General features: G+C 42.2%; 1 protein-coding gene across 2 annotated transcripts in view; it reads right to left on the bottom strand.

The window, feature by feature from the left end:
* LOC138292690 (cytochrome P450 2D15-like) overlaps positions 1 to 24,791 on the bottom strand; it is a 389,602-nt gene that overhangs the window by 20,628 nt on the left and 344,183 nt on the right. For both annotated transcript variants that reach the window (XM_069231411.1, XM_069231412.1), the window contains exon 8: positions 16,344 to 16,485. In XM_069231411.1, coding sequence (XP_069087512.1) covers positions 16,344 to 16,485 — 142 coding nt within the window. The remainder of the gene's footprint in view (positions 1 to 16,343; positions 16,486 to 24,791) is intronic.

The raw sequence follows: 24,791 nt of genomic DNA, 5'->3' as shown, positions 1-24,791 counted from the left end.
ATTAGCCCAGTTAAGCCAAACAGCGAATGCCTGGGCCTCTTCTTTACTACCGGTCCATATTAGCAGTACATCATCGATGTATCGCTTCCAGAGTTTGATCTGATCTCGGTAGGGGTTGTCCTCATGTAGGACCGTATGTCTTTCAAAATGGTCAACGTATAGACATGCTAGACTAGGGGCAAATGTACTACCCATCGATGTGCCTTGTGTCTGCAAGTAGAAACTATCTTCAAACTTGAAGTAGTTTCTGGTGAGAGCGAGATGTGCTAAGTCCAGTATGAACCCAGGGGGGGTTTGGGATTCACCCATATGTATGTCCAGCAGGTTGCTTATTACTTCCAGAGTAGCCTCTTGCGGGATGTTTGTGTAGAGGGATTCCACATCAAGAGTAATTAGAAGTTCCTTAGATTTTTCAAAGGTTATAGACTCCAGTAAAAGGGGGACATGGGTGGTGTCCTAAAGATAGGTCGGGATCCTTTTGACTAACGGTTGAAGGAAGAAATCCACAAATTTTGACAAGGGCTCTAGTGCTGAGCCTATCCCGGAAACTATGGGCCTACCGGGTGGAGGGATCTTCTCTTTATGGACTTTTGGTAGAATATAAAAGTACGGGATTTTTGGGTTGGTCTGTATCAGATATGATGCCTCATGATCTGTGACCCAGTTGTTTTCCTTCCCTTTTGACACTAGGAAGGTGATCTCTTCTTGGACATCAGTTGTAGGGTCACGTGCCAGACGCTTGTAGTGTCTGGTATTCCCCAACAGTCGCTTACACTCGTCTCTATACATTTTTTGTGGAAGAATCACTGTGGCCCCGCCTTTGTCTGCTGGTTTGATGATAATATTAGGATCGGCTGTAAGGCTCTTCAATGACTCTATTTCGATTTTACTCATATTGTGGAATACTTTGTTGGATGACTCAGTCAGCCCATTGATCTTAAGGGATACTGATTTCTCGAAAGCCAGTACCTCCGGGGGCATTTGCCCTGCTGGGGGGCAAAAGGTAGATTTCGGGCGTAGTCTTGTATTCTGTACGGGAGTATCATATTCTTTCCCGAGGAAAAAGGTTTTTAGGCGGATCTTACGAAACAGACCTGCCAATTCTGTTCTGGTTCGGAATAGGTCTACTTTAGGGGTAGGCACGAAATTCAGGCCTTTATTTAATGCTTGGGTTTCGATTTGACTCAGGGCCCGATTGGTTAGGTTAATGATGTTAACTGTATTCTCTGAATCGGGATTCACTTTGCCTTGCTTGTCCCTGGTGCGGCGTCCCTGTGCATTGGGTTTTCCAAAACATCCTCTTTTGGACGCCACTGTACTTCTTTTCTCCTCCCTCTGTCCCTCCCATGATCTCTGTCTAAAAAAGGGGGTGGGGGTTCAGAGAAGGACCATTGGGCAGGGTGTTGCAGGTAAGGTGCTTGGTATTGTGGAGGGCCATACTGGTTAGGCCAACCCCATTGTTGGTTAAAGTATGGGGGGTATTGGGGAGGTAAGGGTGGATAGTTCCACCCTCCTCGACGTTGGCCACGTCGTCCGCGGCGTTGTCGTGTGTACCCTGACGAGTTGCTGTCACTATCTGAGCTGGTGTTGCTCCCTGAGGAAGTATCAGATATGTTAGTGGAATTTTTTGCTGCATAGTCAGGTTTTGTATAGGGGTATATTTTTTCTAGGGAAAACCGGTTTAGGTCTTTTGGTATGGTATGGTCACTATACCTGCATACTGGACAGCTAGGACTGGGGGGTTCGAAGAGTGGATTGTTTTGTGCACTTGTTGGTCTGTTTTGGGGAATGCGATTTGATGGCAGCACGGGGGCAGTGTACTGGCTGGACTGGGCTTTTGCCCAGGTTTTGTATTACAAGGCAGACTCTGTAACTTGTTTCAATGCACGTCCTATGATTGATGTATATTGGTCAATACTGTACTGTCTTGCTGTTTTTGTTTCTTGAAAGCCTAATAAAATTCAGTTAGAAAATTAAAAAAAACTTCACTTAGAGCTTGGTCCAGTCAAATTATTGAGCCTAACTTCTGGTGTTTTTGAGACACAATCTGCAATAATTGGGCGTCTCTACTACCTTATGCCGAATTTTGCTTATAATAATAGCATTCATTGTTCCTAAAAATGACTCAGTTGTTTTGCAGACAAGGGTTCCACCCAAGAACTGGCTGTGAAATAATTAGATCACCAACTAGTACCACTGCCTCTAAGAACTGGCTGCAGTCAGGGATCTAGTTAAGAAGAACCTGCAAGAAGCCCAAGACCATAGGAAGGAGAATGTAGATAAGCATAGACAACATAATCCTTAGTATGTAATAAGGGATAAAATGTGGTTATCGTCATGATTTTTTGCCACCTAAATGTGGTCGATTGAACTTAGACCCCGACTCCTAGGTCATTTTCACATCACTCATAAGATTAAGCCTGTGACTGTCTATCTAAAGCTGCCCACCACTTGGGAAATATATCTGATCTTTCATGTTTCATAACTAAAAGCTTTTGTTTCTGATCTTTCCTCCTGACTTTTCCTAGCCCCTCCTCCTGTAAAGAAAAAAATGGTCATCTGAATATAAAGTTTCAGATATAGTTGATTCTCGCTATTTTCAAGGAACTATATATTTGCTGGTGAGAAAGAAGGATTACCTCATTAGTCACCATTCCTTGGAGCCATGCCGCTAAACTAATTCAGATTTACTATTCTCAACATACCAAGCTTGGACGAGGATAAGGATGAGATTTGAAATACTGGCCCAAGCTGCTTACTTTGAACTGGTGAATGTGGTTCGAGTCTGAATGTAGGCTCAACATCATGTGATTCTGGGAAAATCATTTAATTTCTCTGTGCCCTAAAAAAATCTGACCTGATCTGGTGCTCATGTAAAGCACCCTTAGGTCAAGATCGTGCTACATTAAAACTACAAAAGGAAGAAAAGGGGGGTATTCTGTTAGGATTCCTGCAACACTTTAGTCGTCACTTCAAGCCCAAGCTATAAGGAAAGGGCTGCAAGTGGGGTCTCATTAAAGTGTTTGCATCAATCTGCTCTAAGCAGAAGTTTGATGTCAGCTTTGGTCATTTCTCTGCAGAAACATTCATTTTGATGCAAACGCATTACTTCTCTCTTCCTTTAATGGATACTATCTCATCTGAATCTAAAACTACAATATCTAATAAAAGGAAACTGGCTACTTCATTGCCACAAATGAAACTCAGAGTTCTTGATTCTCAGGAACCATCTTCAGAAAAACCTTTGGAGGAAATACCTGCAATTTATGTGAATTTAGATGCTACTAGCTGCAACATCAAGACCATTCAACATGATGCTACTGATTTATCAGTGAGAATATTTCACAATTAAATTAAATGTAAGGACACTATAACTTTGCTTAATCAACCTACTCCTGTTGCTGATCACGTTATTCAAATAACAAATGTCTTTTAGAACTTCAGAATAGAAACAAGCAATATAATCTGGCAGAAAATGTTGGAGGATAAAGTTTCAGAATTGATTTGGAAACCTTCTTTCCAATAGTAATAAAGTTACAGTTTGGAGAGAAGTTTGAAATTGATAAAGCTCCATGGATTCCATCATATTGTAAACTTCATCAATCTAAACCCAGGCAAGTTAACTTCAAAATATTTTGTCATCATCATCATTATGATCCGGTCATGATTAAGAAAGTGATCTGTGAAGTACCTTAATTGGTAGTGAATGAAATCAAACATATATACCAAGACTCTGCTAAAGAAACAGTTTCTAGACATAGGGAGTTTTCTGCGTTTAGACCCGGATTGAAAGATGATTTTTGCAAATTTGGGGCCAGATGTAGGAAAGCTTTAGCGACTCGCAAACGGCGAAAAACGCCGTTTGCGAGTCGCTAAAGCCCATCTGGTATGTAGAAATGCATTTTGCGAGTCGGCACCGACTCGCAAAATGCATTTCAGAGTCGCAAATAGGAAGGGGTGTTCCCTTCCTATTTGCGAGTCGCAATGGTATGCAATTCCATTTGCGACCGCGAAAGCGGTCGCAAATGGACTCGCAGTTACCATCCACTTGAAGTGGATGGTAACCCAGTCGCAAACGGGAAGGGGTCCCCATGGGACCCCTTCCCCTTTGTGACTGGACCTAAAAATAATTTTTCAGAGCAGGCAGTGGTCCAATGGACCACTACCTGCCCTGAAAAATACCGAAACAAAAGGTTTCGGTTTATTTTTCAAAGTGCAGCTCGTTTTCCTTTAAGGAAAACGGGTTGCCCTTTGAAAAAAAAAAACTGCTTTATTTAAAAGCAGTCACGGACATGGAGGTCTGCTGTTCCCAGCAGGCCTCCATCCCCGTGAGTGCCCTGAGTCGCTATGGGGTCGCAAATTGCAACCCACCTCATTAATATTAATGAGGTGGGTCTTTGCGACCCCATAGCGACTCGCAGAAGGTGTCTGAGACACCTTTCTGCATCCCAAATTGCGACTTGCAATTTGCGAGTCGCAGGGACTCGCAAATTGCAAGTCGCAATTTGCTACTTTGCTACATCTGGCCCACGGTCTTTTTGACCCATTGATGAAAACCATCTGGGAGAATGATATATTTAAATCCTTTATTTCTCCTGCAGACTTAATTGTATATTGTGATCAGCATAATCTGCTTGAAATGAACTAATGATTCAATGCATTATAAAGGTTATGTGATAGTATGAAACCTCCTTATTATATTCATTAAGCATAACAGGGACATACAGATTTTGCTCCCTCCGATGTGTTTCACTTACACGTGGTTCCCTTTAATTATGGCTGTTTATACCATCGTAACACTACTTCTCTTAATGTAAAAGATTTATGACATCCAGTTAAAAAAAAATGGCTAAGTATTTGGCTGGACATAAAGTTTATATATGTTTTTGGCAGGAAAAGCGTATAAATGACAACATTTTATTAATCAACAATAAAGGCTGGGTTGGTGACGTAAGGCCTGATTTAAATATATGCGGATGAGTTACTCTGTAATAACATAGGATACAATGGCATTTAGATTTCAGAAGACGGGATATCTGTCACTGGAGTAACTTTTCCGCTACTATCTAAAATAGGCCCTAAGTGTCCTTGCCAGCTACAGGTTGGATAATGGGATTACAATAAATATTTTTAAAAAGTTAAATGTTGAAATTTTACATGAACATAGTAATTCCAAAGGGAGATATGTTTATGATGAAGTTAAAAATGATAAACATCTTCTTCATTTACTTAATATACATAGTCCAACTGTTGATAATCCTATTGTATGAAGAGACCTTACATTAGAAAGTATAGGTCATACTTATGAGAGTTTTGCGCTGCCGTTGCGTCACTTTTAGTGACGCTGCAGCGGCGCAAACCTCTCAACCATATCTATGAGGCCACGCAAACGCATTGCGCATTTCTAGGGAAAACCGGTTTAGGTCTTTTGGTATGGTATGGTCACTATACCTGCATACTGGACAGCTAGGACTGGGGGGTTCGAAGAGTGGATTGTTTTGTGCACTTGTTGGTCTGTTTTGGGGAATGCGATTTGATGGCAGCACGGGGGCAGTGTACTGGCTGGACTGGGCTTTTGCCCAGGTTTTGTATTACAAGGCAGACTCTGTAACTTGTTTCAATGCACGTCCTATGATTGATGTATATTGGTCAATACTGTACTGTCTTGCTGTTTTTGTTTCTTGAAAGCCTAATAAAATTCAGTTAGAAAATTAAAAAAAACTTCACTTAGAGCTTGGTCCAGTCAAATTATTGAGCCTAACTTCTGGTGTTTTTGAGACACAATCTGCAATAATTGGGCGTCTCTACTACCTTATGCCGAATTTTGCTTATAATAATAGCATTCATTGTTCCTAAAAATGACTCAGTTGTTTTGCAGACAAGGGTTCCACCCAAGAACTGGCTGTGAAATAATTAGATCACCAACTAGTACCACTGCCTCTAAGAACTGGCTGCAGTCAGGGATCTAGTTAAGAAGAACCTGCAAGAAGCCCAAGACCATAGGAAGGAGAATGTAGATAAGCATAGACAACATGATCCTTAGTATGTAATAAGGGATAAAATGTGGTTATCGTCATGATTTTTTGCCACCTAAATGTGGTCGATTGAACTTAGACCCCGACTCCTAGGTCATTTTCACATCACTCATACTGTAAGATTAATCCTGTGACTGTCTATCTAAAGCTGCCCACCACTTGGGAAATATATCTGATCTTTCATGTTTCATAACTAAAAGCTTTTGTTTCTGATCTTTCCTCCTGACTTTTCCTAGCCCCTCCTCCTGTAAAGAAAAAAATGGTCATCTGAATATAAAGTTTCAGATATAGTTGATTCTCGCTATTTTCAAGGAACTATATATTTGCTGGTGAGAAAGAAGGATTACCTCATTAGTCACCATTCCTTGGAGCCATGCCGCTAAACTAATTCAGATTTACTATTCTCAACATACCAAGCTTGGACGAGGATAAGGATGAGATTTGAAATACTGGCCCAAGCTGCTTACTTTGAACTGGTGAATGTGGTTCGAGTCTGAATGTAGGCTCAACATCATGTGATTCTGGGAAAATCATTTAATTTCTCTGTGCCCTAAAAAAATCTGACCTGATCTGGTGCTCATGTAAAGCACCCTTAGGTCAAGATCGTGCTACATTAAAACTACAAAAGGAAGAAAAGGGGGGTATTCTGTTAGGATTCCTGCAACACTTTAGTCGTCACTTCAAGCCCAAGCTATAAGGAAAGGGCTGCAAGTGGGGTCTCATTAAAGTGTTTGCATCAATCTGCTCTAAGCAGAAGTTTGATGTCAGCTTTGGTCATTTCTCTGCAGAAACATTCATTTTGATGCAAACGCATTACTTCTCTCTTCCTTTAATGGATACTATCTCATCTGAATCTAAAACTACAATATCTAATAAAAGGAAACTGGCTACTTCATTGCCACAAATGAAACTCAGAGTTCTTGATTCTCAGGAACCATCTTCAGAAAAACCTTTGGAGGAAATACCTGCAATTTATGTGAATTTAGATGCTACTAGCTGCAACATCAAGACCATTCAACATGATGCTACTGATTTATCAGTGAGAATATTTCACAATTAAATTAAATGTAAGGACACTATAACTTTGCTTAATCAACCTACTCCTGTTGCTGATCACGTTATTCAAATAACAAATGTCTTTTAGAACTTCAGAATAGAAACAAGCAATATAATCTGGCAGAAAATGTTGGAGGATAAAGTTTCAGAATTGATTTGGAAACCTTCTTTCCAATAGTAATAAAGTTACAGTTTGGAGAGAAGTTTGAAATTGATAAAGCTCCATGGATTCCATCATATTGTAAACTTCATCAATCTAAACCCAGGCAAGTTAACTTCAAAATATTTTGTCATCATCATCATTATGATCCGGTCATGATTAAGAAAGTGATCTGTGAAGTACCTTAATTGGTAGTGAATGAAATCAAACATAAATACCAAGACTCTGCTAAAGAAACAGTTTCTAGACATAGGGAGTTTTCTGCGTTTAGACCCGGATTGAAAGATGATTTTTGCAAATTTGGGGCCAGATGTAGGAAAGCTTTAGCGACTCGCAAACGGCGAAAAACGCCGTTTGCGAGTCGCTAAAGCCCATCTGGTATGTAGAAATGCATTTTGCGAGTCGGCACCGACTCGCAAAATGCATTTCAGAGTCGCAAATAGGAAGGGGTGTTCCCTTCCTATTTGCGAGTCGCAATGGTATGCAATTCCATTTGCGACCGCGAAAGCGGTCGCAAATGGACTCGCAGTTACCATCCACTTGAAGTGGATGGTAACCCAGTCGCAAACGGGAAGGGGTCCCCATGGGACCCCTTCCCCTTTGTGACTGGACCTAAAAATAATTTTTCAGAGCAGGCAGTGGTCCAATGGACCACTACCTGCCCTGAAAAATACCGAAACAAAAGGTTTCGGTTTATTTTTCAAAGTGCAGCTCGTTTTCCTTTAAGGAAAACGGGTTGCCCTTTGAAAAAAAAAAAACTGCTTTATTTAAAAGCAGTCACGGACATGGAGGTCTGCTGTTCCCAGCAGGCCTCCATCCCCGTGAGTGCCCTGAGTCGCTATGGGGTCGCAAATTGCAACCCACCTCATTAATATTAATGAGGTGGGTCTTTGCGACCCCATAGCGACTCGCAGAAGGTGTCTGAGACACCTTTCTGCATCCCAAATTGCGACTTGCAATTTGCGAGTCGCAGGGACTCGCAAATTGCAAGTCGCAATTTGCTACTTTGCTACATCTGGCCCACGGTCTTTTTGACCCATTGATGAAAACCATCTGGGAGAATGATATATTTAAATCCTTTATTTCTCCTGCAGACTTAATTGTATATTGTGATCAGCATAATCTGCTTGAAATGAACTAATGATTCAATGCATTATAAAGGTTATGTGATAGTATGAAACCTCCTTATTATATTCATTAAGCATAACAGGGACATACAGATTTTGCTCCCTCCGATGTGTTTCACTTACACGTGGTTCCCTTTAATTATGGCTGTTTATACCATCGTAACACTACTTCTCTTAATGTAAAAGATTTATGACATCCAGTTAAAAAAAAATGGCTAAGTATTTGGCTGGACATAAAGTTTATATATGTTTTTGGCAGGAAAAGCGTATAAATGACAACATTTTATTAATCAACAATAAAGGCTGGGTTGGTGACGTAAGGCCTGATTTAAATATATGCGGATGAGTTATTCTGTAATAACATAGGATACAATGGCATTTAGATTTCAGAAGACGGGATATCTGTCACTGGAGTAACTTTTCCGCTACTATCTAAAATAGGCCCTAAGTGTCCTTGCCAGCTACAGGTTGGATAATGGGATTACAATAAATATTTTTAAAAAGTTAAATGTTGAAATTTTACATGAACATAGTAATTCCAAAGGGAGATATGTTTATGATGAAGTTAAAAATGATAAACATCTTCTTCATTTACTTAATATACATAGTCCAACTGTTGATAATCCTATTGTATGAAGAGACCTTACATTAGAAATTATAGGTCATACTTATGAGAGTTTTGCGCTGCCGTTGCGTCACTTTTAGTGACGCTGCAGCGGCGCAAACCTCTCAACCATATCTATGAGGCCACGCAAACGCATTTTGTGTGGCTTTAAATGGCCTCATAGATATGGAGTAAGGCAAGGGAGAGCAAGTCGCTGCGTTGCCTTACACTGCACCAGGGAGGCGTTCCATGGGTGTTGCGGTGGATTTACCCATGCAACCAGGGCTGGCTCCTCTGCTATGGCGGAGGAGCATCCCCCTCCCCCACACCAGCAGCATATTGTTTTCATGTAAAAAGGGTGGGGCACAGACCATGACAGGGACGGAGGGGGAGTGTAGAGCACTCTCCCTCAGTGTGCATGTATGTTTGACCGGCCATCTTGGGCCGGCCAAACACAATGCGCACTAGGCTCTCTCCAACCCGGCACTGCGTTGCTGGGTTGGAGACATCAGACAGAGACTCTCACTCTGCCTCCAATCCGAATGCTGTTTTCATGCTGCCAGTTGGGAGCCTGGGCCTTCAGTGGAGTACCGAGGAGCGGATTAGAGCAGCTCAGCAAAAAAAGTAAGTTTTAAAAAAGTGATTATATATTTTTTTGTTGCTTACCGCCATGCGCCGTGCCACCCCATCATTTTCCCTCCCGGAGCCTTCACTGCATGCAACACCCATCGATTTTGATGCATCCCCAGATTTACGAGACCCTGTAAACCCGGGGATGCACCAAAACCTTACACCTCCCCAGGGAAGGCACAACGAGGGGAAATTACTTGTTTTCTCCAAGTTCATTCCTCTTTCTATGTATGCTGCATTGTGCAGCACACATAGAAAGAGGAAAACACCTCCCAGGATTGTTCTTGTACAGGAAGGGGCCCCAAGGGTACCTGCACTGGTGTTAGGCAGCCAAAACGGTGCCAACACAGTTGGAGGGAACAGGAATGCATTGTATCACATAGATTTGGTGCATTCCTACCCTTTCCTTTTGACGCAGGGCAGCGCATCAAGTCATCATTGCTGCCCTGAGCCAAAAGTACATAAATGTGACCCTATAGGTTTGGAAATGGACGGTCAGGGGAGATTGTACCCTAATATATAAACCACTACTAGAGAGAAAGTCATCTATTAAATTCAGACTTTTTAAATTCTTTGAAAGTTTCAAAAGTTTTTTCAAAAATCTAAGAGAGTTTCAAATGTTTCGTCAGAAATACAAAACATGTTGATGTTTGACATCTTCATTTTTCCACATAGAAAGAATACACTTTTTTTTATGAAGTACATACTTGACTCAGTCTCGAAATTATTATTCTTTAGCCTTAAGAAATTTATGCCACTCAATTTCTCGCTTCAGAATTGAGCAAATTGATATTTTGTATTATGCATAATCTTCATACACATGAAACTAGAAGACATTCGAATAGCTGTCTGTTAGAAATGGGGTTTTTGGTTGGCAGTCAGGTTACCTTCTGTCCAAGCAAGAACCCTCACTCTAGTCAGGGTAAGTCACACACAATCCAAAATTATCCTGTGCCCACCCTCTGGTAGCTTGGCACGAGCAGTCGGGCTTAACTTAGAAGGCTGTGTGTAAAGTATTTGTGCAATAAATCATACAATAACACCATATAGCACTACAAAAATACACCACACAGTGTTTGGAAAAATATAGAATATTTATCTGGATAATTGTAGGTCAAAACGAATGAAGATGCAATGTGAAATTGTAGAGATATCACTGAAAAGTGATATTAAGGGGGTTATTACAACTTTGGAGGAGGTGTTAATCCGTCCCACAGTGACGGTAAAGTGACGGATATACCACCAGCCGTATTACGAGTCCATTATATCCTATGGAACTCGTAATACGGCTGGTGGTATATACGTCACATTTGGGACGGATTAACACCTCCTCCAAAGTTGTAATAACCCCCTAAGTGTCTTAAGTCTTTAAAAAGAAAACAAAGGGCCTGATTCTGACCCTGGCGGCCGGTGACCGCCAGGGTCACCGGCCACGGGAGCACCGCCGACAGACCGGCGGTGCTCCGAAGGGCATTCTGACTGCGGCGGTTCAGCCGCGGTCAGAAAGGGTAAACCGGCGGTCACCCGCCGGTTTACCGCTGCCCTTCTGAATCCTCCATGGCGGCGGAGCGCGCTCCGCCGCCATGGGGATTCAGACACCCCCTACCGCCATCCTGTTCATGGCGGGAAACCCGCCATGAACAGGATGGCGGTAGGGGGTGCCGCGGGGCCCCTGGGGGCCCCTGCAGTGCCCATGCCAATGGCATGGGCACTGCAGGGGCCCCCGTAAGAGGGCCCCGCAAAGTATTTCAGTGTCTGCTATGCAGACACTGAAATACGTGACGGGTGCCACTGCACCCGTCGCACCTTCCCACTACGCCAGCTCAATTCTGATCCGGCGTCCTCGTGGGAAGGTTGATTTGCCCTGGGCTGGCGGGCGGCCTTTTGGCGGCCGCCCGCCAGCCCAGGGCAAATCTCAGAATCCCCGCAGCGGTCTTTCGACCGCGGTGCGGTGTTCTGACGGGGTTACTTTGGCGGGCGGCCTCCGCCGCCCGCCAAAGTAAGAATGACCCCCAAAGTCTCTTTCAAGCACAAAGTACCTGGTTTACAGTGGAAAATCTCCGCAAAGGGCCGCAGAAGAAGAGATACGTGGAAAAATGGTGGGTGCGTCAATTTCTCCCCTGCACACACGGACTTGCGTTGTTATTTTTCACGCGGGGAAGTCGTACGTTTTACGGCGTGCGGACAGTCTCTTTCTGTGGTTTGCGGGATTACCAGATGTCCCTGGGTCTATGCGTGGATTCTTCAGCTTGTTTTCCGGCTGCGCGTCGTTCCGGGCGGCTGTGCGTGGAATTTTCGTTCTCACATCAGGCGTCGCATCGATTTACCCTCTGGAAGTCAGGTGGCGTTGTCCTTGCAAGGCCGTGCGTCGAAGTTCCGGTCACCCCGAAGGCGTCGCGTTGATAAGCGTCGGTGTGCGGCAATTTTCTCGCCGCAGAGCAAGCTGTGCGTCGAAATTGTCGGCGCACGAAGAGTCCAAATGAAAAAAAAAAAGTCTTTTTGGTCCTGAGACTTCAGGGAACAGGAGGTAGGCTCTATCCAAGCCCTTGGACAGCACCTTTACAGCCAGGCAAGAGTTCAGCAAGACAGCAGGCCAACAGCAGGGCAGCAGTCTTTTGTAGAAAGCAGACAAGTGAGTCCTTTGAGCAGCCAGGCAGTTCTTCTTGGCAGGATGTAGTTTCTGGTTCAGGTTTCTTCTCCAGCAAGTGTCTGAGGTGGTAGGGCAGAGGCCCTGTTTTATACCCAAATGTGCCTTTGAAGTGGGGGAGACTTCAAAGAGTGGCTAAGAAGTGCACCAGGTCCCCTTACAGTTCAATCCTGTCTGCCAGGGTCCCAGTAGGGGGTGTGGCAGTCCTTTGTGTGAGGGCAGGCCCTCCACCCTTCCGGCCCAGGAAGACCCATTCAAAATGCAGATGTATGCAAGTGAGGCTGAGTACCCTGTGTTTGGGATGTGTCTGAGTGAATGCACAAGGAGCTGTCAACTAAACCTAGCCAGGCGTGGATTGTAAGGCACAGAAAGATTTAAGTGCAAAGAAATGCTCACTTTCTAAAAGTGGCATTTCTAGAATAGTAATGTTAAATCCGACTTCACCAGTCAGCTGGACCTTGTATTACCATTCTGGCCATACTAAATATGACCTTCCTGCTCCTTTCAGATCATCAGCTGCCACCTCAACAATGTATGAGGGCAGCACCAATGTTAGCCTATGAAGGGAGCAGGCCTCACAGTAGTGTAAAAACAAATTTAGGAGTTTTACACTACCAGGACATATAAACTACACAGGTACATGTACTGCCTTTTACCCACACAGCACCCTGCTCTAGGGGTTACCTAGGGCACACATTAGGGGTGACTTATATGTAGAAAAAGGGGAGTTTTAGGATTGGCAAGTACTTTTAAATGCCAAGTCGAAGTGGCAGTTAAACTGCACACACAGGCCTTGCAATGGCAGGCCTGAGACAAGGGGAAGTGGCTACTTAAGTGGGTGGCACAACCAGTGCTGCAGGCCCACTAGTAGCATTTAATATACAGGCCCTAGGCAAATACACTGCACATTACTAGGGACTTATAGGTAAATTAAATAGTCCAATTGGGTATGATCCAATTTTACCATGTTTAAAGGGAGAGAGCATATGCACTTTAGCACTGGTTAGCAGTGGTAAAGTGCGCAGAGTCTAGAACCCAGCAAAAATGAGGTCAGAAAAAGAGAAGGAGGAAGGCAAAAAGTCTGGGGATAACCCTGCAGAAGGGCCATTTCCAACAGTGTCCTTAGATGGAGACTGAATAGTGACATCGGTCTCAAAAATATGACCATAAATTACAAAACTGTCAACTAATAATGATTACTTACTTTTATCACACTTCTCTTTCATATACTTCCAGAATAATTCATTGGGATGTATTTCAAGCATGTGTCCGGTCACAGTCATTTTGATTATAGCTCGTAAAAGTAAATTATTTAGTTGTGCAATTACCTCTTTTGAGAAAATTGTGAAGCTGTTAAGATTGCTAATTTATTCTAATAATACTGTATACGAAGTATATTTACAAAATCTTAAATATGAATGCAATATAACATGTATCAATAGAGAAATTACACATTTGTTTAAGTCCAAAGGTAAGTGCAAACTGGGCCCAGTCCACTTTTTTAATCTAACCCACTCTCCTTCATGGTTGGCCATATTTTACGATTGTGACCCAGTCGCGCACGAGTAGATATCCGCGGTTTGCACTTTGATCTTTTAGGTGCTAGATTTGACCTAAAACTTTAAAAATTCATAACTCCAGTTCTACTGATTGATTTTTTTGTTTTAATAAAATGCACTCTAATTAAAATTAAACATTTATTAAAATGCACTCTATTGTGTCTAAATTGGTGTGGGATATTTCTGATGTTGTGTTTTCACTTTGTTGCTGTTTGTGTGCTGCATAAATACTTTACATGTTGCCTCTATGTTAAGCCTTACTGCTATTCTGCCTACCTACCAGAGGGTTAAGCAAGGGTAAATGTAGTGACTTTTGTGGTTCACCCTGACAGGGCTTGTGGCTGTTTCTTGATGAGGGACCACACCCCATTCAATCAACAACCCAGTTACCCACAGCACTGATCCAAGAACAATTGACCACATCCAAATCTGTTGCATTGTTGCAGAGATAACACATTTGAACGCCTGGCACAAGCTACCATGACTGGCTTGACACCAACTCTGTATGTGGTGAGTTTCCAGTCCAGTGGGCTCGATGGCACTGTAAAAATTCATCCCGTTGTTACCGTATGTCTGCCAAGCTTTGGTAGAGTTTTCTGGCTATTTTTTGGAGAGTTTGTCTGCATTGCATTGACCTGAGTGATTTCATAGGAGGTGCAGTGAAACATCATGAACAATATGGTAACTTTGGACATTGGCACAAATTTCAGACTGGTGGTAGGCTGGTGGTCACACTCAACTATATTAGGAAATTATGCACTGCACTTTTTACTGCCAGAGTACATCCATTTGAGCACATTTTGTGAACTGCCCCTACTGTTTTCATAGATCAATGCTCATTGAATCTGATACCTTGCTCACAAAGTGACCTTAGTTCTTCTCTTCTTAAACGATGAGTGAAAACACACACATAAAAAACTTCAGCACCTAATATTTAGGCACTGTAATAATGTATGGGGCCAAACCTCAGACCAGGAAGTAGACATTCAGTTAAGAAGGGGCATGGAAAGCTTTACTATATTCTGAGTGTCCTTGAGTAAGCCTTGGAGTGCTCTCTGTATTGTTACCATTGAAAGACATGTTCTAAAGAGGAGAACTTTGTTATTTAAGTTGGAGTCCAGTGGAACAGTGAGACAGGGCACTAATATTAAATTACTCAGACCCTCACATTTGGAGTCTGACAACCCTGGTGCTACTCGAATTAGGCCTCAAAAGGAGTGTCAAAAAATATTTTACATATGCATGCATAGGTGCTCATAGTGTGACTGGGTCATCAACGTCTTCAGTAATAATGTCAGAATGGAGAGATGGCAGGTCCTGTTTGCAGTCCTTACTTGGGTAACCTACCGCAGCTGTTTTTTGCACCAGAATATTGTAACCAAAATATTGTTAGACAGAAATATCATGTTCTAAACATCGTTTGCAAAAATATTGCACCATTCGAGTAAAGAAGAAAAGACTGCAACAGAAAGAGCAATATTTAGTTTACAATATTTATGTTACATAATATTTTGTCTAACAGTATTCTGACATACCTTGGCCACATAAACGTTTTACTGAGAGCAATGCAGGGAAGGTACTTTATTCTTCCTTCTTCTTTTTCCTAACGTGAGGGGCTGCAGTTATATAGTGTATTTATCAATGTACTGACTTGCCTGGACAACTATAAGGACATGTAACAATAGTAGGTTTGTCATAGTATTCTACTCAGAGGACATTCCATTTTGCTTAATTTGTTAGTTGTACACTCTGGCCCATATTTGTGGGGAATGGGCATAGGGCAGCACCACAAGTCTTTCTGCTGTGTTGCCCTACGCCAATGTGAAAGGGCAGGAATTTACCATATTTAATAAATACAATGCATTCCCCTTGCGCTGGTGCACAATTGGCTGCCTAGCACCAATGCAGGAACCCTGGCACCATGGTGCCAGGATGCCTGCATTGCAAGCAGGATTGTTTTTGTGCAGGAAGAGAAACCTTCCTGCACCAAAACAATCCTGCGAGGCGTTTTCCTCTTTCTGTGCATGCTGCAGAATGCAGCACACATGGAAAGAGGTAAAAACTAGGAGAAATTAAAATGTTTCTCCTCGTTACCCTTGCTCAAGGGAGGTGTAAGGTTTTGGTGCTGCCCAAGGTTTACGTGATTAAGTAAATTTAAGACAACGTCAATGGGAAGAACCATTGCACCGTCCATGGCATGCCTCCCTGGTGCAGAGTAAGGCAACACAGAGACTTGCGTTGTTCTGTCTTACTCCATATCTATGAAGTCATGCAAAGCCACGTAAAGTGGTTGTGCTTGGCCTCATAGATATGATTGAGGTGCTTGTGGCACTGCAGCATCAAAAAATGTCACACTCCAGCGGCGCAGGCCTCTCATATTTATGCCCCTCTGTATCTATTAGCAACAATTTCCCCATCTACAAATAAATGTATGTTATATGGTCATCCAGCCTATATTTGACAAGTTTCCCGTCTACCCAATTGTGCTAATCTACAACTGCGTAGATTAAGGAGCATATATTTACCTGCAGAAAATGGCATGAAGGCATCTCGTTTGATAAATTGACCATCAGCATCCAAGAAGTGCTCTGGATAAAACTGGTATGGCCTTGCCCAAACAGACTCATCCTTCAGGACAGACGACAGGTTGAACATGAGCAAGGTATCCTAGAAGTAATAGCCAACATGTTAGACAAAGTAGATGCTCCATTTCTTCTCTGTTTCTGCAGGAACACATGGGAATAAATGAACAACACAGAAAGAAAATTTTTGGTTTATGGCGGAACAGAGCTCTTCTTACTTCATAACTACACTACTCTGTTTGGGGATGACCCTAAGTCTTTCAGAGGGAGAAAGTACGTTGTCATGTGTCATATTTACTGTGCCATTTGGTCCTGTCAACCATGCACTGTGAGGTAGCCATCATGAATGCATGAAGAACAGATCTATGAAAAGCAGACTAAAGTAACACGTTCTTCACATTCTATCCATACTTTCTAACCTGACCGATTTCTGCATTGGGAGCAATACTGTCTGTGGATTCCACAATGGAAGTGTGTTTGGGAGCATGGGCTGGTGTACTATCTGCTAACGTGTTAACCTTGAAAAAGAGACACCTACAGTATGACTCAGTGAGATTGTTTTGTCGTCTCACTGGTCGTGTGCTGAGACTTGATCAGCCAAGTGTGGCTATAGGGGAGGGGCAGGTCCTCGGGCACTCACATAGTCATTGTGCTGCTCTGCAGTCCCTGGAAAGCGGCACCTATCAAGTCTGTATGAACCCCAATGTAGAAGTTAATTTTAGTGAAATACATTACTTTATTGTGCCAGCTAGCCAAAAACAACAAATTGAGAGTGGCAACTCCAAGCATATGAAGGACAGAATGAATGTGGTATCTCAACAGCTTGGCTCCTCAGTGGGCTTTTAACTACTTAAGCTTGGCTCTTTTGCACCATGAATTTCCAGAAGTCGAGAACTGGAAGATATCATGATGTGTATGTCATTCCTTCAGCCAGTCTTGTGATACCACGCTCACCTCAACTTAAATATGAACTTTTACTTAATATAATACAGCAAAGAGTCTCTTAAGGGGCTAACATATGGTGCACGGTAAATTGGAAACATTAATGGAATAGGGATGGGAGATCAGAATAAATGCTGAATGTTCTGGTTCTTGCATGTGATGTTCAGGGTTCTTATAAGATATTGTCAATAAAAGTTCCTCGCCAGGGACTTTGGCAATCTCTGATAATATAGCCATTGATGGCAGTTCACATGGCTCCTCCTGGGGGGTCCTATTCACAAAGATACATTTACACATAAGCAAAACTACAGGTGCAAATGTGCTCATACGCTTTGGCTATTCAGTATTTCTGAATGTAAATTTACTACAAAGGGTAAACTTATGCGTCTCCACACCTTGAAACAGGATGGAGACAAATTTACTAGTGTAAAGTTACCACAAACGAAAACGCATCAGAATTAAGCCCAGCACCATACATGGCCAACCACTGGTACTGTAGCGTACAAAAAAGTGATGAATGCTTGAATTAATCTCAGCCACTCAGGGTTGCCTACCATTCCTTTGTTATTTTGCACACAATCTCACCTAAGTTTGAACCTAGCTATATGCAAATCAGTCTTGACACTGCTCCAATAAGAACTGCCCAACCCAAACTGCCAAGCCAGACCCTCTCTGAACCGGACCACAAGCAACCCATAAAAGGTTCTGCCCTGATAGGTGCCCATCATGCAGGTGCAGCTTGGTTTCAGTTGCACAGTGAGCATGGGACACATGTTTGGGGATACCTGTTGCATTAAGGGCGTCGCAATAAAGTTTACAAAAGAGTGATGGATGGAATGTTTGAATTATTCTCAGCCATTGGTAATTACTAAGGACTCTCAGTCCATTGTTTTTTTGAACACCATGCCACTTCAGCGTGGACTAAGTCATATGCAAATCAGTCTTTCTCTGCTCCTATAGAAACAGTCCAGCCTAAACATCCAGGCCAGGTCCTCCCTGAAATGTAACACAAGAAAGACTGGTTTAATCCTGATTGGGGCTCATCAATAGGTTGGTCCCAGTGGCACTGTGAGCATGAGACCCACATCTGGGCATACCCATTTCAGTTAAGATTTCACACTGAGATTCTAAGGTCTAATTCAAAAAATCTCCCATTATGAAAGGTAGATATTCATCCAAAAATGCTCACACCCAAGGTGTTACTACAATTAGTAGAATTAAAAAAAACACCCAGGTGTACTCTTAGTAAGCTGTGACCGTTTCAGATTCCTAGAAGACTTGCATGCAAAGTCATTCTTGGTTTCAGGTGTGCCATACTTCTCTCATAAATCCAGAATGGTAGAGCTCTAATTGTTCACAAGACCATTGTGATAAACCACAGATGATTATTCTGGAGTTAACTGTGAGAGTGCTGCTGGTGTTAAAAGTCTGTGTTTCACTCTACATGTTAAAATATTTTACTGAAATGGATGAGGAAAATATTTGATAACTCATAGAACATGTGTTTTAGTTTTTTAGAGCACTAACCATAGTTTCTATGCAAAACTATACAATTAATGTTGTTAATTTCTAAAGAAAATGATTTATGTTTTATAGCTTTGATTCCATCAAGATGGCTTTAGGTGTGCCACACTTTTGTTATAAACAAATAATGGTAACTCTCTGGTTGTTCAATAGTATACTTCCTAAAACTGCAGTCGATAACCGGATGTATTGGTGGTGGATAAGAAGCTTGATATAATCTGGTAAATACTCAGGGCTCTCAGTCCATTATTTTTGGTACACCATTTGGACCCAATCAGATGCAATCATTCTTCCTCTGCTCCAGTAGTAACAGTGCAGTCTGAACGTCCAGGTCAGGTCCTCCCTGAAGTCGGACACAGGAAGCCCAAGACTAATTCATCCTAACTGGGGCTCATCAGTAGGATAAAGCTTGGTCCCACTGGCACTGTGAGCAACAGATCGAAATCTGGGCATACCGACTGCAATTAAGTTGTCACACTGAGGTATACAAAAATGATGGATGGAATGTTTGAATTATTCTCAGGCACTGGTAATTACTCAGGGCTGCATTGCATTTCATTGTAATCTTGTACAGCATTCTGCCCCACTTTGGAACCAGCCATAGGCAAATCAGGCTTGATCCTGCTGCAGTAGGAACTATTCTGCCCAAAGTGCTAGGTCCTCCCTGAACCAAAACACAAGCAACCCAATAGCAGTTTTGCCCTCATTGGAGGTTGTTAGGTGCAGTTTTACTCAGAGGCACAGTGAGCACAGGACCCACGTATTGGCATACCTGTCAGGGTGTCACCTTGAAGTATACAAAAAAATGTAATTAATGAAATGCTTGAATTGATCCCAGCCACTCAGGGTTGCCTACCATTCCTTTGTTATTTTGCACACAATCTCACCTAAGTTTGAACCTAGCTATATGCAAATCAGTCTTGACACTGCTCCAATAAGAACTGCCCAACCCAAACTGCCAAGCCAGACCCTCTCAGAACCGGACCACAAGCAATCCATAATAGGTTCTGCCCTGATAGGTGCCCATCATGCAGGTGCAGCTTGGTTTCAGTTGCACAGTGAGCATGGGACACATGTTTGGGGATACCTGTTGCATTAAGGGCGTTGCAATAAAGTTTACAAAAGAGTGATGGATGGAATGTTTGAATTATTCTCAGCCACTAGTAATTACTAAGGACTCTCAGTCCATTGTTTTTTTGAACACCATGCCACTTCAGCTTGGACTAAGTCATATGCAAATCAGTCTTTCTCTGCTCCTATAGAAACAGTCCAGCCTAAACATCCAGGCCAGGTCCTCCCTGAAATGTAACACAAGAAACCCAAGACTGGTTTAATCCTGATTGGGGCTCATCAATAGGTTGGTCCCAGTGGCACTGTGAGCATGAGACCCACATCTGGGCATACCCATTTCAGTTAAGATTTCACACTGAGATTCTAAGGTCTAATTCAAAAAATCTCCCATTATGAAAGGTAGATATTCATCCAAAAATGCTCACACCCAAGGTGTTACTACAATTAGTAGAATTAAAAAAAACACCCAGGTGTACTCTTAGTAAGCTGTGACCGTTTCAGATTCCTAGAAGACTTGCATGCAAAGTCATTCTTGGTTTCAGGTGTGCCATACTTCTCTCATAAATCTAGAATGGTAGAGCTCTAATTGTTCACGAGACCATTGTGATAAACCACAGATGATTATTCTGGAGTTAACTGTGAGAGTGCTGCTGGTGTTAAAAGTCTGTGTTTCACTCTACATGTTAAAATATTTTACTGAAATGGATGAGGAAAATATTTGATAACTCATAGAACATGTGTTTTAGTTTTTTAGAGCACTAACCATAGTTTCTATGCAAAACTATACAATTAATTTTGTTAATTTCTAAAGAAAATGATTTATGTTTTATAGCTTTGATTCCATCAAGATGGCTTTAGGTGTGCCACACTTTTGTTATAAACAAATAATGGTAACTCTCTGGTTGTTCAATAGTATACTTCCTAAAACTGCAGTCGATAACCGGATGTATTGGTGGTGGATGGGATGCTTGAATTAATCTGGTAAATACTCAGGGCTCTCAGTCCATTATATTTGGTACACCATTTGGACCCAAACAGATGCAATCATTCTTCCTCTGCTCCAGTAGGAACAGTGCAGTCTGAACGTCCAGGTCAGGTCCTCCCTGAAGTCGGACACAGGAAGCCCAAGACTAATTCATCCTAACTGGGGCTCATCAGTAGGATAAAGCTTGGTCCCACTGGCACTGTGAGCAACAGATCGAAATCTGGGCATACCGACTGCAATTAAGTTGTCACACTGAGGTATACAAAAATGATGGATGGAATGTTTGAATTATTCTCAGGCACTGGTAATTACTCAGGGCTGCATTGCATTTCATTGTAATCTTGTACAGCATTCTGCCCCACTTTGGAACCAGCCATAGGCAAATCAGGCTTGATCGTGCTGCAGTAGGAACTATTCTGCCCAAAGTGCTAGGTCCTCCCTGAACCAAAACACAAGCAACCCAATAGCAGTTTTGCCCTCATTGGAGGTTGTTAGGTGCAGTTTTACTCAGAGGCACAGTGAGCACAGGACCCACGTATTGGCATACCTGTCAGGGTGTCACCTTGAAGTATACAAAAAAATGTAATTAATGAAATGCTTGAATTGATCCCAGCCACTCAGGGTTGCCTACCATTCCTTTGTTATTCTGCACACAATCTCACCTAAGTTTGAACCTAGCTATATGCAAATCAGTCTTGACACTGCTCCAATAAGAACTGCCCAACCCAAACTGCCAAGCCAGACCCTCTCTGAACCGGACCACAAGCAATCCATAATAGGTTCTGCCCTGATAGGTGCCCATCATGCAGGTGCAGCTTGGTTTCAGTTGCACAGTGAGCATGGGACACATGTTTGGGGATACCTGTTGCATTAAGGGCGTTGCAATAAAGTTTACAAAAGAGTGATGGATGGAATGTTTGAATTATTCTCAGCCACTAGTAATTACTAAGGACTCTCAGTCCATTGTTTTTTTGAACACCATGCCACTTCAGCTTGGACTAAGTCATATGCAAATCAGTCTTTCTCTGCTCCTATAGAAACAGTCCAGCCTAAACATCCAGGCCAGGTCCTCCCTGAAATGTAACACAAGAAACCCAAGACTGGTTTAATCCTGATTGGGGCTCATCAATAGGTTGGTCCCAGTGGCACTGTGAGCATGAGACCCACATCTGGGCATAGCCATTTCAGTTAAGATTTCACACTGAGATTCTAAGGTCTAATTCAAAAAATCTCCCATTATGAAAGGTAGATATTCATCCAAAAATGCTCACACCCAAGGTGTTACTACAATTAGTAGAATTAAAAAAAACACCCAGGTGTACTCTTAGTAAGCTGTGACCGTTTCAGATTCCTAGAAGACTTGCATGCAAAGTCATTCTTGGTTTCAGGTGTGCCATACTTCTCTCATAAATCCAGAATGGTAGAGCTCTAATTGTTCACGAGACCATTGTGATAAACCACAGATGATTATTCTGGAGTTAACTGTGAGAGTGCTGCTGGTGTTAAAAGTCTGTGTTTCACTCTACATGTTAAAATATTTTACTGAAATGGATGAGGAAAATATTTGATAACTCATAGAACATGTGTTTTAGTTTTTTAGAGCACTAACCATAGTTTCTATGCAAAACTATACAATTAATTTTGTTAATTTCTAAAGAAAATGATTTATGTTTTATAGCTTTGATTCCATCAAGATGGCTTTAGGTGTGCCACACTTTTGTTATAAACAAATAATGGTAACTCTCTGGTTGTTCAATAGTATACTTCCTAAAACTGCAGTCGATAACCGGATGTATTGGTGGTGGATAAGAAGCTTGATATAATCTGGTAAATACTCAGGGCTCTCAGTCCATTATTTTTGGTACACCATTTGGACCCAATCAGATGCAATCATTCTTCCTCTGCTCCAGTAGTAACAGTGCAGTCTGAACGTCCAGGTCAGGTCCTCCCTGAAGTCGGACACAGGAAGCCCAAGACTAATTCATCCTAACTGGGGCTCATCAGTAGGATAAAGCTTGGTCCCACTGGCACTGTGAGCAACAGATCGAAATCTGGGCATACCGACTGCAATTAAGTTGTCACACTGAGGTATACAAAAATGATGGATGGAATGTTTGAATTATTCTCAGGCACTGGTAATTACTCAGGGCTGCATTGCATTTCATTGTAATCTTGTACAGCATTCTGCCCCACTTTGGAACCAGCCATAGGCAAATCAGGCTTGATCCTGCTGCAGTAGGAACTATTCTGCCCAAAGTGCTAGGTCCTCCCTGAACCAAAACACAAGCAACCCAATAGCAGTTTTGCCCTCATTGGAGGTTGTTAGGTGCAGTTTTACTCAGAGGCACAGTGAGCACAGGACCCACGTATTGGCATACCTGTCAGGGTGTCACCTTGAAGTATACAAAAAAATGTAATTAATGAAATGCTTGAATTGATCCCAGCCACTCAGGGTTGCCTACCATTCCTTTGTTATTTTGCACACAATCTCACCTAAGTTTGAACCTAGCTATATGCAAATCAGTCTTGACACTGCTCCAATAAGAACTGCCCAACCCAAACTGCCAAGCCAGACCCTCTCAGAACCGGACCACAAGCAATCCATAATAGGTTCTGCCCTGATAGGTGCCCATCATGCAGGTGCAGCTTGGTTTCAGTTGCACAGTGAGCATGGGACACATGTTTGGGGATACCTGTTGCATTAAGGGCGTTGCAATAAAGTTTACAAAAGAGTGATGGATGGAATGTTTGAATTATTCTCAGCCACTAGTAATTACTAAGGACTCTCAGTCCATTGTTTTTTTGAACACCATGCCACTTCAGCTTGGACTAAGTCATATGCAAATCAGTCTTTCTCTGCTCCTATAGAAACAGTCCAGCCTAAACATCCAGGCAAGGTCCTCCCTGAAATGTAACACAAGAAACCCAAGACTGGTTTAATCCTGATTGGGGCTCATCAATAGGTTGGTCCCAGTGGCACTGTGAGCATGAGACCCACATCTGGGCATACCCATTTCAGTTAAGATTTCACACTGAGATTCTAAGGTCTAATTCAAAAAATCTCCCATTATGAAAGGTAGATATTCATCCAAAAATGCTCACACCCAAGGTGTTACTACAATTAGTAGAATTAAAAAAAACACCCAGGTGTACTCTTAGTAAGCTGTGACCGTTTCAGATTCCTAGAAGACTTGCATGCAAAGTCATTCTTGGTTTCAGGTGTGCCATACTTCTCTCATAAATCTAGAATGGTAGAGCTCTAATTGTTCACGAGACCATTGTGATAAACCACAGATGATTATTCTGGAGTTAACTGTGAGAGTGCTGCTGGTGTTAAAAGTCTGTGTTTCACTCTACATGTTAAAATATTTTACTGAAATGGATGAGGAAAATATTTGATAACTCATAGAACATGTGTTTTAGTTTTTTAGAGCACTAACCATAGTTTCTATGCAAAACTATACAATTAATTTTGTTAATTTCTAAAGAAAATGATTTATGTTTTATAGCTTTGATTCCATCAAGATGGCTTTAGGTGTGCCACACTTTTGTTATAAACAAATAATGGTAACTCTCTGGTTGTTCAATAGTATACTTCCTAAAACTGCAGTCGATAACCGGATGTATTGGTGGTGGATGGGATGCTTGAATTAATCTGGTAAATACTCAGGGCTCTCAGTCCATTATATTTGGTACACCATTTGGACCCAAACAGATGCAATCATTCTTCCTCTGCTCCAGTAGGAACAGTGCAGTCTGAACGTCCAGGTCAGGTCCTCCCTGAAGTCGGACACAGGAAGCCCAAGACTAATTCATCCTAACTGGGGCTCATCAGTAGGATAAAGCTTGGTCCCACTGGCACTGTGAGC

This window comes from Pleurodeles waltl, chromosome 4_2 (assembly GCF_031143425.1).
Source record: "Pleurodeles waltl isolate 20211129_DDA chromosome 4_2, aPleWal1.hap1.20221129, whole genome shotgun sequence".
Classification (NCBI taxonomy): domain Eukaryota; kingdom Metazoa; phylum Chordata; class Amphibia; order Caudata; family Salamandridae; genus Pleurodeles; species Pleurodeles waltl.
Note: the sequence above shows the minus strand (reverse complement) of the source record. Positions and strands in the feature narration are given on the sequence as shown.